Source organism: Tursiops truncatus, chromosome 10 (assembly GCF_011762595.2).
Source record: "Tursiops truncatus isolate mTurTru1 chromosome 10, mTurTru1.mat.Y, whole genome shotgun sequence".
Classification (NCBI taxonomy): Eukaryota; Metazoa; Chordata; class Mammalia; order Artiodactyla; family Delphinidae; genus Tursiops; species Tursiops truncatus.
Window position 1 is genome coordinate 97,679,816 of NC_047043.1, and position 17,557 is coordinate 97,697,372.

The following is a 17,557-nucleotide window of genomic DNA, read 5'->3' on the forward strand; positions in this document are numbered from 1 at the left end:
AAAAAAAAAAAAAAAAAAAAAAGAGTAGGGACTTCCTAGGGAGATGTGGCTCTCAGGTCTGCATCTGGATGGAAACATCTTGATGGGTTTGGGGGCTCAGGGCTCTTGTGACTCTCGTGTGTGTGTGTGTGTGTGTGTGTGTGTGTGTGTGTGTGTGTGTGCTTTCTCCATTAGGTTAGAGTGGAAAACCACTACGATTTCCAGGACATTGCCAGCGTGGTGGCCCTCACCCAGACCTACGCCACAGCAGAGCCTTTTATTGACGCCAAGTATGACATCCGGGTCCAGAAGATAGGCAACAACTACAAGGCTTACATGTGAGTGGGGGTGGGGTCCCCACAGATGCTCTTCGCTGTCTCCTCAGCTCTGGGGAGACTCTCGGCCTCCAGGTGGTAGCCACCTTGCAGTTTAGCCTCCTCTGGCCCACAAGGCAGAGAACAGAGAGCGGGAGCCATTCCAGTCAAGGGAGTCTTAGCCTGGCTTCCTTTCAAGGCAGAGGAGGGGTTCCTGAACTGAGATGAGAAATAAATGAGTATTTATTTTCATTTTAGCCTCTGAGTGGAATCTGGCATTCTCCTGAGTTATGAGCAGACTGGAGTATCAGCAGCAGCGCATGGGGTTTGTCACTAATGGGCAGCACAGAGGTTTCTGTACACATACACTTGTCACAGATATCTCTGAACACCCGTTACTTTTATCACTATTTAAGAATCATGGTAGTTAGACTTGCCACTGCATTCACACCTGTAAATACATTTGTTATTTATGAAGAAACATATTTTTTACTAATCTGAGATTTGTTTACTGTTTTTGATAACTCTTTTGGTAAATTCTTTTAAATAATTGAGTTCCTTTGTTGTCCTGTGTAGTTTATTTTACATTCACACGTCTTACATATTTTATACATTGAAAGGAATCCATAGGCTTCACTAGGCGGCCAGAGCACAGAAAAAGTTAAGAAACTCCTGACGTAACGATATAGCCCTGCAAACACCACAGAACGTTAAAAGCCTAGTGGTTATGAGAATAGATGACTTCTCCATGGAACTGTGTCCATTTGCCAGAATGGAAAGGTAAACGTTTCCTCCAGTACAATTTAGAAAAAGAAAAGATTTCAAGACTACCTGATCTTCCATAAAATACATAAGAATGCAAATGGCTTACGAGTCCAGTTTTGGAAATATTAACTTCACACTGTAAAAAATGTTAAGGTAGTGTTTTTCTTTACAAAGAGAGAACATTACAATATATGAATTTGATCTTTGCCACTCAGGACTTGAGCAGATGTCAGGGTTGAGCAGCTTCCCTCTCTCACCATCTATTTTCATTTTTCTTCCCTCATCTTTCCTTTTAGTGTGTACACTCCCCACCCCTGGAGTTAGTTAGGAGTCCCTTCCCTGCACTCCCTTCTTGTAACCCTTTGCACACCTCTAGTTGAGCGCTTTTCACACGTTGGGTATTTGTACCACGCTCCTCTGAGCTCTCTAGGCGGAACCGGAGTCATCTCTGTGGCCCTGCTTCCTTGTACAGTAGCAGGCGTGTGGTAGGCCCTCAGTAAGTATGCAGGGAAAAGCCCTTATGAAGAACTGAAGCACACAATCTTTTTTACCTTTATTCATCCGATTCCTACTTAATATTTAAGTTTATAATTTTTTTTTTAGTAAATCCTTATTGGAGTATAATTGCTTCACAGTACTGTGTTAGTTTCTGTTGCACAACAAAGCAAATCAGTCATATGCGTACACTTCCCCATATCCTCCTCTTCTTGCGTCTCCCTCCCACCTCCCTATCCCACCCCTCTAGGTGGTCACAAAGCACCGAGCTGATCTCCCTGTGCTATGTGGTTGCTTCCCACTAGCTATCTGTTTTACATTTGATAGTGTATATATGTCCATGCCACTCTCTCACTTCATCCCAGCTTACCCTTCCCCCTCCCCATATCCTCAAGTCCATTCTCTATGTCTGCATCTTTATTCCTGTCCTGCCCCTAGGTTCTTCAGAACCATTTCTTTTTTTTTTTTTAGTTTATATGTGTTAGCATACAGTATTTGCTTTTCTCTCTCTGACTTACTTCACTCTGTATGACAGACTCTAGGTCCATCCACCTCACTACAAATAACTCAATTTCGTTTCTTTTTATGATTGAGTAATATTCTGTTATGTATATGTGCCACATCTTCTTTATCCATTCATCTGTCCATGGACATTTAGGTTGCTTCCATGTCCTGGCTATTGTAAATAGAGCTGCCATGAACATTGTGGTACATGACTCTTTCTGAATTATGGTTTTCTCAGGGTATATGCCCAGTAGTGGGATTGCTGGGTCATAAGGTAATTCTATTTTTAGTTTTTTAAGGAACCTCCATACTGTTTTCCATAATGGCTGTATCAATTTACATTCCCACCAACAGAGCAAGACGGTTCCCTTTTCTCCACACCCTCTCCAGCATTTATTGTTTGTAGATTTTTTGATGATGACCATTTACTTACTTTTTTATTTGCAAGGGACCGTCAGTTATTTGGGGGAATGTTTAGGCCCTCTCAGTTCCTCTTCCCCAAACTTTTGGCCATTCTCTTGCTCTCAGAAGAAGGAACTGACTTGGCCATAGTCAGGATAAGGTTTGAGATTCTTCCCTCCTGCCCCAGCCCTCACCCTAGAGACCTAGAGGCAGCCACGGTCGGTGGAAAGAGTGCGCAGCTCCTGCTCCGCTGTCAGTAGGCAGTAATGTGGGTCCCGCTGTGGAGGTCGGATGACCTGTGAGTCTCCCTAAATGGCTTCTCAGTTTCCCTTCTGCTCCCACGTGCCCCAGGTAGCCTGCATGGATCTGTGCCCTGCATCCCGTTGTTAGAGAAAGGTGTAAAGTATAAGGGACATTATTATTACTCAAAGTTTCTGAGACCCTATTATGTACCGTGGCCTTGTGCTGGGGACATGGAAGTGAGGGACTCTCTGCCCCGTCCTTGAGGAGTCCATCCTCGCCACAGGAACACACCTGTGAACCACCACTGTTAGAAAGACAGCATTATTTTTACTATGATCTGTCTTTGTGTTTCTATTCATATTTTGCAAGCCACTCAGCTGTCAGTTGTTCACCTTTTCTGAACTAGGTAGTGGGGTGTAGGGAAAAGCGCAGCACAATGAAGGAACGAAGAGTCCTGAGTTTTTATCTTATATCTACTTTGAGTAGATATACAATGCTGGACAAGTCATCTAACCTTTCTGCGTCTTCATCTCCTTGTCTGTAAAGTGGGGGCAGGAATCGCAGCCTATTCACAACAGGGCGGTTGCAGTGAGGCTCTGGCGAGGGATTTGGGAAGGAAGAACCTTGGAAGGTAGTCAGTACTGTACAAACGTGAGGAGCTGTTACTGCCACATCGGTCGGCTCACTGGGCTGGCTCAGGGCTCTGAAGTACCAGCCGTGTGTCTCGGTTTCTCAGTGTCTGAAATCAGATCTCTGCGAGAATACTCCTGAGAACTGCTAAGCAGAGAAGCACATCATCCTGTCTTCAGTCATAGTGAGTGATAAGGACAGCAGGTGAAGGGCTCTGTCAGTAGTTGAGCAGGGCTTTTCTGTCCCCTAGGCCATCCCCTTCCTCTTGACTGTGTCTGAGTGAAGACTAATAATTTAAAAGCCATATTTTTGGTATTTTACAGTTTATTTAAAACTGTATCAGTTGGTCCTCATGACAACCCTGTGTTTACAAAGGGATAAGGGAGGCACAGAGAGTTGAAGCGATTCACCCAAGGTCATCGAGCCAGTCAAGAGCAAATCCAGAACCAGAAACCAGGTCACCTGCCTCCTATTTAGTCCAAGACTAGTTGACTCTAACACATGCTCTTGGAGGGAGGGTGCAGAGGGCATGGAAGAGAAGGGGTTGGGGACCTGACTCGATCAGCTGCGTGTGATAGATGAGGCAGCTTAAGCCTGAAGAGGTTAACTGACTTGTCCAGAGTCATGTTGCTGATACTGTAGGCCCTCAAAATTAACTACTGAATTAATAAGTGAGCTAGTAAGGAAGCCATGGGGAGATATTCACAGGAACCCTGAGGGTATTTCCAGCATCAATAGAATTCAGTTTGTATATACCAACTCAGCCTAGATACCAAGTGGGTAGGCTGCTGGGAATACAAGACAAAATATATACCCTCAAGTGATTAATAGACTTGTGGACAGAAGACTTAGCTCAAATAACTAAAGTAAAAAGTAGACGCAGGATTTTAAGTGAGGTGTAGGCAAAGTCCTCTAGGTGTTCTAAAGAGAGCAAGTGCTCATCTGGTTGAAAGGATCAGGGAAGGCTCTGTGGAGCCAGAGCAGTCTGGGTGGGACTCTTGTAGAAAGGAGGAGAGAATTGCAGGCCGGGGTTGGCGGAGGCAGCCAGGCTCTAGGCTCAGCAGACAGGCCCCCGGCTATTTGCGGGAGAAGCAGGTGGGGAAAGTGGCGGTGAGCCCTCCTCTTGCTGGCCCAGCTCACTGTCTGTCCTGTCCTGGCGGGACCTTGTTGTAGGAGGACGTCGATCTCAGGGAACTGGAAGACAAACACTGGCTCTGCAATGCTGGAGCAGATCGCCATGTCAGACAGGTAAGTAAGGGGAGGCGTCCGTAAATGAGGAGGTGTAAGAAATGAGCCCTGCCCAAAGGGAGCCTCTGATCAGGCCAGACAGATGGAACACAAAGACCCAAGCACCCAGTTAACAAGATCAGGCAGGAATGGGTTATGTGCTGAATTGTGTAGATAAAGACTGGACGTGCCATAGAAGGTCCAGGGAAGGAGGAGTTACTGTGGGCTGGCATGGCCAAGAAAGGCCACCTGGAGTAGGTGAGACCTGCCCTGAGCTTGGGAAGGCAGGTAGGATCTGGAAAGCAAAGCAGGAGGGCCCTGTAGACAAGGCAGTGTATTTGATGGGGGTGGAGGGCGGGAGGGATGGGGCGGGGGCTGGGAGAGGTAGAGGCAGCGAGGAGAGCATGGGACTAATGCCCCAGCCTCGGGACACCTTCCCCTCCCCTCCAGGTACAAGCTGTGGGTGGACACCTGCTCTGAGATGTTTGGTGGCCTGGACATCTGTGCTGTCAAAGCTGTGCATGGCAAAGATGGGAAAGACTACATTTTTGAGGTGAGTCTGGCCCACACAGTATCTCAGTAAGAGACAACCCCCTAGGCTGGAAGCCAGGCTTTCGGCTTGAGACCTATATGGGCAGCACGCACTGCATTTATGTTAGAGTCTCCTGAGCCCTGGGAAGGTTTCCAGATGACACAGCCAGGGGGTATGCATAGCAAAAACACACTTGCCAGTGGGAGATGTTATTTCTAACCAGCTAGGCTGACCCACACCATTGGTAAGAGATGCCAGACTTGGGTTCCTGGGTCCTAGCCTGCCACTCCTCTGGGAAGACTTTAGTGGTTTTGCCATTCTTGGTCTCAGGAAGCTGGTCTTGGGAATCATTTGGTCCAGTCTGCTCATTTTGCCAGTGAGACAGCTGAGGCCTAATGCCATGAACATGTGCCCAAGGCTACATAGTGAATCAGTGTCTCAGCCTGGACTAGAACTCAGGTCTCCTGGGTGCAGGAGATTCTTCTTAGCCCTTCTGTGAGCTTTGAGACACTTGACTCAGCCTGAGCCTCCGGCACAATTTTGCTGACTCTTTTCCTGTATTAAAGGGAGAGTCAGTGGCCATATAGTCTTTCACACACATTCCCATCCAGTCTTCCCAGGAGCAGGAGAGGCTCCTTGCCAAGAATTGGTGGTATTTGCAGAGGATTCGTGTCAGGAGCCCAAAGTGGGCTTGGCATCTGCTCCATGGCCTGCTTGGCATGTAACTTCTGGATGGTCATACCTTCTGCCTCTCGGTGGGCCTCAGTTTTCTTAGCCATGAATGAGAGAGTTGGACTCCAGAGTCTATGATCCTGGGCAAGCAGACACTCCCTCAAGGAGGAGAGTATTGATCTGGACCTTGAGGTACAGGAAAAATTGGATTGGTGGTGAGAAGAGAAGGCATCCTCTCTCCTTGCTCTCTCTTTCTCCCCACCACCTTCAGCCACCAGACTGAAGTCTCACTGAGCCCTGGCATGGGTGAAGTCTGGGGGAGGCCCAAGGCAAAGGCTTGCAGGAGAAGGGGATAAAGGCCAATATATGCAAAGGAACATGCTTCTAGCCGAAGACAAAAGCACCAACTTAACCCCAACCTCTCTCTGCTGGCTTAAGTCCTGCTCATTCTGAAAGACTGTACCAGGCCTTGGATGTTTCCAGGCCCTTTCCTAATCTGGGCCACTTCCTCCACCAGGTCATGGACTGTAGTATGCCGCTGATTGGGGAACACCAAGTGGAGGACAGACAGCTCATCACCGAACTGGTCATCAGCAAGATGAACCAGCTGCTGTCCAGGACCCCTATCCTGTCTCCTCAGAGACCCTTAACCACTCAGCAGCCACAGGTAAGCAGGGAGGAGACAGAGGAGAGCCAAGAACCATTGCCAAGCCCACTGCTCTGGACTGGTGGCTCTAGGATGGAGCAGAGGTCAGATACCTAGAGGCCTGCATGGGCTCTGTGTAGTCTTTTCCTTCTCCCTCTCTTTCCCTTCCCTCCCCTTTGGACACCTGATTATCTTCTACCACCCCTTATAGAAACCTTCTCATTAGCAAGCTGCAGGATCAGCTTTAGAACTTTCCAGAGATGGAGTACTGGCTCCCTTCCCTCTGAACTTGAAGACTCCAGGGAACCAGAACCTGTTTCCCCTGGGACTTTTAAACTGGGAGGTATCTGAGGAAGGGCTCGATCAGATCTCTCATTAGCTGTTCACTGCCTGAGAGGTCTGCCGCATTTGTAGAGAAAGAAGGGTGATTCTGAGAAATCTCCTGGTCTGGAGAGAGGGGAGAGTCAGGTCTCTCATTCTGAGCGAGAGTGACAGGGTAGAACTCATATTCGAGTTCTGCTTTCCTTCCTGAGGGAGACGAGGCAGCTTCCTGCAGTTGACTGTGGTGTATGACTCCAGGCAGTCACATTCACAGTGACAGTATTCCAGCTGCAGGTCTGGTGGGAAATCCACACTGAGGTTTCTGTGAAACCTCAGGCCCCGTGGCACCAGAGTGGGCTAAAGACAGTCATCTAGGAGGTAGCTCATTTTTCAAAAGTATCGCCAAACTCTTCTCTCCACCGTATAATAGAGTAGTAAGAACTTGGGACAATGAATCCAAGAACTGAGTCCTAGCTCTTCCCCTAAACAGCTCTGTGACTCTGGGGGGAAGTTACTACCCTTTCCAGGGCTCAGGTTTTATCCCTTATAATGAAAATCTCTCAGCAATCTTGCTTTCGAGATCCTACTTCAGTTAGGGAGGTGGAATAGAATAGTGATTCAGAATGTGGGCTTTGAAGCAGGAACTATTCAGATTTGAATCCTGGACCCTCCATTTACTGGCTTTGTGACCTTGCACGAGGACCATATCCGTGGCTCAGGAGAGATCTAAACAACAGCCCTTATTTTCTAGGGCTGTTACAAGGATCAGATGACGTGAAGAACCTAACACATGGCACAGCACATGGTAAATGCTCAGTAAAGGCTACCTGTGTTGTTATGTAAGCAGCCTCTGGTGTGGGTTCCCTACAGCCTTAGGCTTTGAGATCATCACTCCCTTTTCTAAAGATCAGTGCTGGGATTATACTGAAATCAGGAGCCAAGTAATTGGATTCTTGAAATCTTTCAGTAAGAAAGAAGAAAAGGAGGGGGAGAGGGCAAAAAAAAAAAAAAAAAAAAACAAGATAAAAATGTCTAGATTATTTAGTATAGAAGCAAATTAGCCCACATTTATCTTCTCATCATTTGAACATCACAGAATCATAGCATAGAAACATAGAAACATCTGTGCTCTCTTTGGGTATCCAAGTTGAGAGTGGCCCCATGTGGCGGGGTGCTACCATAGATTAGCTCTTGTGTTTGTTTCACACCTTCTATAGGTGGCTCACGCTCTGGGGGCCTCTGACCAAGTGCAAGAATCTGTTCCTGTGCTTCAGGAATGTAGTCACTAGATAATTAGGTAGGGTAATTAGGAGAACACACTTTAGTTGCTTGTTAGAGATACAAGCCCATTATTTGAATATTGTACTTAACTAGAGGTGATAAAAAGATTTTCCCGGTTAAAATAATATGAGGCCCACAGTAGATTCTATGATTTTGTAAATCTGATGGGATCAAGGTGTTTGAGTCCTAGTCTTGCCTTTCAGTCCACACTGTCTCAGTGATGGGATTGGCAGATTGATGTTCATTCGTGCTCCAGAGGAAAAGTGACAAGAGCCCCCTTCCCCCCTTACCCACTGAGAAATACAGAGAATGTCTGGTAGCTGCTTAAACAATTTATGACAGAGTAAGAGAGCCTGTTGCTGCCCAGGCAAGATAAACAAAAATGGGCTGCTCTGGGATCCTGTGAAGGTTGCTTAAGTACTTTTATAAATGCGTGCAACACTGTCTTGGCCTCCTCAAGGGAAATCATCCTGACTTGAATGAAGGCTACGCTGAGAGTCAGGAGACCTGAGTTCAGCCTGTCCTTGCCACTGACTCACCAGGTCAGCTTGGTAGATTTCTATTTCTCTGCCCCAGCATCTTTGCGTGTATAATGAAGGGTTGAACCAAAAACAAATCGCTAAGATCTCTTCTAACAATAAAATTTAGATTATATGAAAATGATAGAAGTTCAATAACAAAGAAAGAATTTACCAAAAAAAGCGTTTTCACCCAATGAAAGCATTGATTCTTCTTTCATATAAGTCCCTTACTTTGTAAACATTACATATTTCAGCTTAAATATTTTAAAGAGAAATATGTCAGAGTCAAGGCAGGAAACCTGGTAGGGAATGAGCTTCCCTAAATACAGGCACACCTGCAAAACTTCCTTGTAACAAAGCCAGTCTGGCTTCAGGGTGAGTTTTTCTCTGCTGAGCCTTACATTTGAAGTTACAACAGAAACTGTAAAACTGTGGAAAGCACACCACGCTGGGAGTCAAGACACTCAGGAGCTAGTCTCACTCTGCCGTGACATTACATGACCGTGGGTAAGTCAGTTCCCATCTCTAGACCTGTTTCCTCACCTATAAAATGGAATTGGATTAGATGATCTTTAGATCCCTTTCAATTCTAAGGTCACATGAAACCTGGAGTCAGCCCAGCTGCAAAGTCTAAAGGCCCTTAAGTCCTCCACAAGACTACCCTCACTCCTGACAGCAGCAGGAAGTTCAGATAGTTCCCCAAACCACCCTCGGGTTCAATAATTCTCTGGAAGGACTCACAGAACTTCCTGAAAGCTGTTATACTCATAGGTGTATTATTGGAAAGGATACAGGTCAAATATAAGTGAAAGAAGGATGCATGAGGCAGAGTCTGGGAGGGTTCCAAACACAAAGCTGCTTTTGTCCTTAGGATGCGTTATCCTTTGGCATCCGTATGTGATAAGGCACATGGAGTGTTGCCAACCAGGGAAGCTCACCTGAATTTCAGAGTTTTTGTTGGGGTTTCATTTTGTAGGCTTGCTTGATTGATTGATCACCTCCTTGAACTCAAGTCTCCAACTTTCCCCTCCCTGGAGGTCAGTCTAATACCAAGGGGCCTGAGGGGCCCACCATGAGTCACTTCATTATCATGCACCATCAGGTGGGCTGAGGGGCCCCCACCTTGAATAACAGACACTCCTGTCACTCAGGAAATTCCAAGAGTTTAGAGGCTACTTTCCAAGGGGGGAGGGGGGTGTGAGTAAAGGCCAGATCTGTCTTTGGGCAAGGCCAAATTCTTTACCACATACATAATTTAATTAATTTAGCAAATGTCTCTCAGATACTTTCGAGCCTTATTTGTCTGTGTTTTCACTGACTAGCACAGGCCTACCCCAAAGTATGTGCTTAAAATTAGTTAATAGACTTAGGGCCACAGTGATCAATGCAGTGCCCTCATACCATCCTAGCTCGCTGTGCCCTCGCCATGCTGGTAAGGGCCTTTGCATTAGCTGTGTCTTCTCTCTGAAGTGCTCTTCCCGTATTTTTGCATGGCTGGCTCTTTCATGATTGTATAACATATTTCCTAAGCCCTCCAATCCAAAGTTGCCACCTAGTCACTGGCTACCACCCCTCCCTTTTTAAATTTTCTGCACATCACTTGCTGTCGGCTACGATCATTCTCATCTGTGTCTCTTTGTCTCTTCCACTGGAATGTCGGCGCCTCAAGAGTAGGGCTTGTTCACTGCTGTGTCCCTCAGGTCTGGCAGAGTGGCCAGCCCCTGGCAGCCACTGGATGTACCCTGGGTACACTAAGGAGGGGTGGGGGCATGGTCTGCCCAGGTACAGTCTATCGTGGGTAGAAAAGTTGAACAGCAATAACAAAACTAATCTGTCTGCTTTTTATTATCACCACGTGACAGCAATTCTATATAAACAACAGTGATAAACCACTCCCACCTACCCCTTCCTTGATCTGCCGTTGCAATACATATTTGTTGGACGAGTTCCCAGTTGGAATAAGTGTCTTTAACAGCCCTAGCAGCATATTGGAGTTGGTGTTGGGATTCTATGAACAATTTTAGTAGAGTGCAAATGGAAGAGATGTAAACCAAAGCCTGTTACCTAGGTCCCCGCCAGGACTTTGAATGGCGAGCTGAGCCCTCAGGTGCTGCCACTAACTCACGTTTCACTCCTCATGGTCAGGCCCCTCTTGCTGGCCTCTTTCTTCTGTAGCTCAGGCTGCGAGAGCTTCTGGCCTGAGTCACAAGCCCTAGATGCTACTTCTTGCCCAGTATTCTAGGTCAAGACCAGGACAGACTTATGACTAGCCATTTGTCTACCTTTCTCTCTTTCTCCTTCTCTCTCCTTGCCTACAGCTCCCCTATTAAAGCTTTCATTTCTTTGACTCTAAAAGAGAGCCTAAAGGAGGTTAGGGACAGGGGAGGTGAGCAGAGGGCCTCCCTTATCTTGTTGTCAGCCAACTGCCTAGACCAAAGTGGATTAATTATAGGAAACAGAGAGCAAAGTCATGGGGCTGGGCCCAGGCCACCTGCTGTGCCCAGTTCTGAGGGTGTGAGAGGCGCTAAGTCTCTGAGAGCAGGGAGTGGGTGAGTGGCAAAGCCTTCTCTGGCTGATGACAGCTTGGTCTCAGCCTGGCTGGCCTGCCGGCTTTAGGGCTGCCCTGAGAGTTGGCCATGGCAAAGGACCCTCTACTCTGGAGTGCCTTAGGGATACTGTTCTCAAGGTGGCAGTGACACCTGGTGGCCAGTGGTGGCCAAAGCCTCTAGGCTATTTACCTCCAGAACCTCCTCCCTGTAGGCCTGCTCTCCCCTCTCTGTCACACTCAATGATCCTGGGGTCTGTCCTCTGGAATCTGAGCTGGGCCTTACATCCTGGGGCTCTGGAGAGGTGCTACTCCTGAGACTCGGGGGAACCAGGGAGAGAACTGCAGGTGGACAGAGCTTTCAGGTCATGCCTGCAGAGGTGGTGTCCTAGGGCTCTTCTTCATGCGGCTAGTCTGTTTTCATTTCCTATTACATGGCTCCCTTTTTATTTTCCTGTAAAATCTTCCAGAGCCAAAGGGCTGAATTGCTAATGAAGGGATTTCGGACACCATGGGCTTTCTGTTTGGCTATGGGCTAGACCCATGAGGAGTGATTCTAAGATTCAGCCTTTGGAAACATTAACACACATAATGTGTCCAGGAGGAAGATGAGGCTCCTCCCCGATCTTGAGCTGATCAGAGCACACCTCCAATGTTGCTTCCTGTCTGAGGGTCACAGCATAACAAGGACGAACTCTAACTGGACGGTGCTCAGAGGAGGGAGACCTAGAGGTTGGGGCATTTGGCAGATCTGTTCTATGAGTAAAAGTTAAAGGGGCTGTTGTGAAGCAGCAGTAGTCTCAAGGAGCCCATGACTCAGTATCTTCAGCTCTCCAACAGCTGTCATGGGGCAGAACTGGTGCCAAAGGCAAGCCTACTGGAAGACGTGAGTAAAGTCTCTGATGCTAAGAGAGGAAATGGCTGCTCGGGAAAGCGGTATGTGGCTGCCACGTCACTGCTGATGTCCAAGCCACTTGTCAGGCACATTGTGAAAGGCTGGGCTGGGGGCTAGGGCTGTTGGAACAGGCAACTTTTAAAAATCTCCTTCCAGATCTAAGATGCTGTGATACAGGCCGTGTGCTAGCCACAGACCTGGGAAAGGCAGTGATGAGTGTTCCGAATTGAAGGACTGAGGCCTGATAACCTCTGGCCTCTGCCGGGGCATTATGCAAGTCCTTTTTCACTGGCTCTCTGGTCTAAAGAGATACTCAAAAACCTTTCCAGCCAGGTCTTTCAAGCTACAAAGGGCTCATAAAGATGAAGTCTCTTGAGTACAAGGAGACCAAGATTGAGAAGGGGTTTCATTGGAGTCTAAAGGGCCATGCAGTTAAGGAGGAAACACAACTCAGATCCCAAACACGGGACTAAGAGGGCTTCGTTCAGTTCAGAAAAAGTAAATTTCAAGGAAAGGCCTTCCTGCTTCCCACAGCTGGACTGCTTTAGGGAATTTGTTCCCCTGTGAGGATAAGCTGAAAATGTGAGATTTGAGGCAGGTTCAGATAAAGTCACTAGTGACCAGGTCCCTTAACAGACTATTCAGGGAAACTGACTATTTTGGGGCTGTCTTAACTTTTAAGGGACATCTTTAATCACTTGTAGCTGACATTCTGACCTCGGGTGACCTGGCCCTCTGGGTCCCCATAGGTCTCATGGACCGCGCCACAGGACATTTCTTGTGTCGTTAGGAAATCACTGATTATGGGAGGGCTCCAATCCGATGAGCTCTGCCCTTGGAGCAGCAATTCCCCTCACAAAAGGAGGAGGAGCTCATCCTTGGGTGCCTTTTATACCCTTTCAGAAGAAGGCAGTTGGGCACTGGGGACTGCAGGAGTGATCCCAGAAAGGTCCCAAGGTGCCTGAAAACACGCTGTCCCCTTTGCTCTGGCTGAACCTACAGCCTCCCGACCACATTCCTTCCCGCTGCCTCATTCCCCCTGGGGTCCTGGACCGGGGGAGTGGGGCCTGGGGAGCTGATCAGAATAGCTCTGTGGCGTGTCCGGCGAGGCGCTTGGCCTGGCCTCTTTCCTGGGGCCAGACCCTGAGACCCTTTCTCAATTTCCTGTCTCAGATATGCTGAGCAAGCACAGGCTTTCCTCCATGGTGGGGCAGCTGGACTCAGGCCAGCAGCTCTCAAGAGTTGAGTCAATGTCTTTCCTTCCTCAGCTTTCCAGCCTGCTGGGACCTCAGATAGGAGCTCCTCTCTCCCAGCTTGTCTGCTGAAAGCCACAGGATGGCAAATTAAAGGTGCCTTTGGCAAAAACCCACAAACCCTCAACCGTGGACTTGGTTTCTCGCCCAGACCCGTGATTTCCTTTCCCGTCAGCTCAAGAGCTGACATTTACTGCTTTTGAAGTGACTTTTCTGCATCTTCAGGGACCTCGCTGGGACAAGTCAGTGATACAAGTCAGAGGGCATGGCATAGCTTAGCCCAGAGTCCACACCCTACCCCGCCCACCCAACAATATCTTCTCCACTGATGCGTGAAATCCTACCATTAAGGCGTCATGCCTTTGGATTGATATTTATTATTACTCAAATAATAGTAATGATGCTCATATCATTACTTTACCTGGCACTTTATGACTTACAAAGCACAGCCATTATTTTAAACCTCACAACCTTTACATGAGACGGTTTGAGCTGGTACTTCTGACTCTGTTTTACATATCAGCAAAGAGAATGCCAATGATTTGTCCAAGGTCACACAGCCTATAAGCAGGAGAGCTGGATCTTCTGGTCCCCAGCTCCAAGGACGCTCTGCAGTAACCTGCACTGGGCCCTTTTGATGCGCCACCAGAGCACACAGATGGTAAGAATGGAGAGAGCTGGCCCTTGTGCTGTGGGGGGGGAACCCTCGCCCTCCTCCTCGTACAGCCCCGTGCTGAACCTCCCAACCTGGAGGCACCCGTGCTTCACCAGCTCTCTCCTACTCCCCTCTCCCTGGCTTCCCTGGTCACTAAGGCCAGTGGCCTCAGCACAGCGGGACCCGAGCCCGGTCGGCTTGGGTGGGGAGCAGCAGCAGCCTCCCCTCAAAGCCTGTGCCTGCAGGACACCTCCCTGCATTCTTGCTGGGCTCGGGACTCCACAGCTAAGGAGGGCTCGTCTCTTACCGCAGACACCTAAAGACCCGAAAAGTGTATGCAGGGCTTCGTGGAAGCCCAGAGCCAGAAGAGCCTGTAGAAGTCGCCTGCCTGCGACTGCATGAGCCCATCCACAGCATCTCTGACAGTTCGTCCAGGCCCTGCTTAAACACTAATGCCAGGAGGCTCACTACTACCCACACCAGCCCTTGACCTTGATCAGATTTACATTTGGCTAACCTTGATCTTCTGTTCAGTCCTGGAGGCTTCCCCATTTACCACATTTAATCCTTAGATTTGGCTCATTTGGGAAACTGAGACTCAGAGATTAAGTAACTTGCCCAAAGTCCCATGAGGAAAGATGTCATTTCACACTTCTCACCATCCTGTCTGCTCCATGTACCCATTTTATTCCACTGGTGTCCACCTTAAAAAAGGTGCCCAGAACTGATGATTACAGTGCTCTCCTGTGAGGCTTAGCAGCCCAAAGAGCAGTGGGCCTGTGACCTCCCCTTGCTGGGACACTGAGGCACCTCCAGCGGCATCACATTTTTGGCAGCAGCAGTACCAGCTGACACCCTCTGAGCCTGTCGTCTTTCTCTAAGCCCAGGGTTGTTTGGGGGTTTTCCTTATGCTGCCCTAAGGCCATTTATTCTCCTTTTTTGTGTGCAGCTGGGCACAAGCATTGGACCTCACATTCTTACCTGTTTGAGTCAACTCAGCTTCCTGAGGGAAATGCTGCAGCTCAATCTGGCCCTGAGTTCCTGCTGTGGGCTGGCTACAGGCCAGACTTTGGCAGTGACGCCAGAGTGGCCAGACTTCTGTGGAATGCGGCATCCCAGGCGGCTCTTGGTGACTGGAGACAGATTCCATGGTAGCCAAACCCCATAGGGAATAGGCCCCCAGCCCCAGCAGACAGAAGGCTTGTAGGCAGGGCCAGAGAGTCTCAGCCTGGCAAGGGACAGTCCTGGGGGACTCTCCTGGCTCCCATAACCCCTGGGAAGTCTTCAGTCCACAGGCTCCAGGGGGCGGGGGCAGGAGAAGCTCCCTAGGCGCCAGACAGGGGTGGCCAAGGCGCATTCCCAGGCTCCAGTGCAAAGGAGGTTTCTGGGAGCTCTTCCGCTGAAGCTTTTGGAAGGGAACTTTTGGGCTCAGTTCATCCTTGGGTGTCTTGTTTGTATATTTCTGAGGCTGAGGAGAGCCGGGACCAGGCTTCATGGTATGACTACCCCTATCAGCTCATGCTGTGAGTTTCCCCATCAGAGCTTAATCTGTGGGATTTTTAAAGTTTTTTCCTGGACTCATAGGTTCTCAGAGTTGGAAGATAAACTGTAGTGTTCATCTAATCTATTTCATATTCCATAAAGGTATATTCCCTACTGTATCTTTGTCAGGTAATTCTCTAGCCTCTGCACGAACATACCCATCTCCCAAGACAGCCTCTTCCACTGTTTTTACTATAGGAAGTTCTTCCTGTAAGTGAAAGTCTACCTGTTGGAGCTTTTGCCCACTGGCCCTTCTTCTAACCTTGTGCCCTATGGTCTTCCATAACCGTCTCTGAAGATAACAGTTCTCTGGGAGGAGAGCATCTTAAGCTGCTCTTGATCAATGTCTGAGGTGAATCATTGGCAGCTGTCAGTGGTACAAAGTGAGGCCCTGGGGGAGGGGACTGGCAAGTGCCCCTAGTGGCTGCACAAACTGTATGAGGGGGTATTCCATTATGAGAGTGAGACCTAAGAAGCAACAAAGCTTCAGAGGAAAAGGCCTCGTCAGCATCACCATTACCATCATCTGTCGTATCTTTTGTAGCACCTGCCAGGAACAGGTACTTATAAATATCTCTCGATAGATGTCTCAATAGATAGATAGGTAGGTAGGTAAGTAGGTAGATAAATAGGTAACCTCACTTTATATCATAGAAACCATTTGAAGAAAGGCAGGTGCAGGAGGGAAAATGACTTGCCTGATGTCACGAAGCTAGTAAGTGGGAGATTTAGATTTAACCCACCGTCTTCCTAACCCCAAAGCCCAAATTCCTCAGTCACTCTGCTGCCCAATCTTAAAGACTTACTATTGGAGACCCAACAGCAGTGTGTGTGTGTATGTGTGTGTGTGTTGGGCGGGGTTGACACCCAGCTTGGGTAAAAAGGCAGCCCTGGTATCCTGTGCGCCCATTACCAAACACCATCCTGCAGACTTCTCTTCCAGTTGGCAGCCAGGCCAAGAGAAAGTAGAGCTCACAATGGGAAAGAACTCTTGGGACTGAAGTATCCCTACCATGACTGGATTACTCAGGCTTGATGTAAGAAAAGGAAACAATTTCTGCTTCTTCGAGACTTGTTTTGACTTTCCCTTCTGCACCTAATATGCAGGCACATGGAGCAGGCCTCATGTTTAATTCGCTAACCTGAGCATTTTCAGAGCTGCTAATCAGAGTTGATATCCAATACAGTGTGGTTTAACATCTATGGTTTAACAACGTTTTTCTCATAAAAGACTTCTACTCTACTCCGTTTTGGACTTCACTGTTGTTGCATGGTCATTTATCTAATAAGCATTTATTAAGGACCTCTTACGTGCTCAGTCCTGTGCTTGATGACATTGGTAAAATGGCGATAGTCTTAAATTTTCCAAAATACTCCCAATTTTAAGTATTTTTACCTTTTTAATAAATAGTTACCATATCAGACCATATATCCCAATTTTTCTTTGGAAAGGAATGGGCACTGTAATTGTTAGGAATTCATGAGAAGATGAAGACTCATAGCCCATGCCCTCAAGGATCTGGCGGCCTCCCTAGCAGCAGCATCCCAGCCTTCAGGATAACAAGACAGTCTATTAAGTGCTATTGTAGGATTTCAGAGAGGAGATCAGAATTGAAAGGGGCAATCAGAGGAGAGATTTCATGGATGAGGTAGAATTTGACTTAGACCTCCAGAATATGTTGGGTTGGATTGGTAGAAAAGGAGAAAAGGTATTTCTGGAGGGTATTTAGCATAAACATTGGAGTGGCCTAAGTTTAGAACATGAGGGAGGTAAGTTTAGAACATGAGGGAGAGAGGCTAGAAGGGCCAGTCCAGCCATGCTGAAGCAAGTTTCTGGTGTCAGCCTGAAGAATGTGGACGTCATCCTGTGGGCAATGGGAAGAGAAGGTCAAACTGCCTGGGCTCACATGCCAGTTGCCTCAGTACGACCCTGGGCAAATTACCTGCCTTAGTTGGCCCTCAGTTTCCTTATCTAAAAATTAGGGATGTTGATACCTCGTAGAGCTGTTGTGAGGTTTAAGGGAAATACTGCATAAAACTGTCCATCATGTTACCCAGCTATGTAGTGTTAGCTATAAATTATTTAGAGCAGTAAACTGATACAATTAGAGAAGGGGTTTAAGAGGATAATAGGT

The 17,557-nt window shown here is 47.8% G+C and overlaps 1 protein-coding gene across 1 annotated transcript in view; it reads left to right on the forward strand.

The window, feature by feature from the left end:
- The window catches only part of SYN2 (synapsin II), a 152,814-nt gene that overhangs the window by 126,142 nt on the left and 9,115 nt on the right, over positions 1 to 17,557 (forward strand). The window contains exons 7-10 of the mRNA XM_033865444.2: positions 175 to 317; positions 4,506 to 4,580; positions 5,010 to 5,112; positions 6,281 to 6,430. Of these exons, the coding sequence (XP_033721335.1) occupies positions 175 to 317; positions 4,506 to 4,580; positions 5,010 to 5,112; positions 6,281 to 6,430 (471 nt within the window). The remainder of the gene's footprint in view (positions 1 to 174; positions 318 to 4,505; positions 4,581 to 5,009; positions 5,113 to 6,280; positions 6,431 to 17,557) is intronic.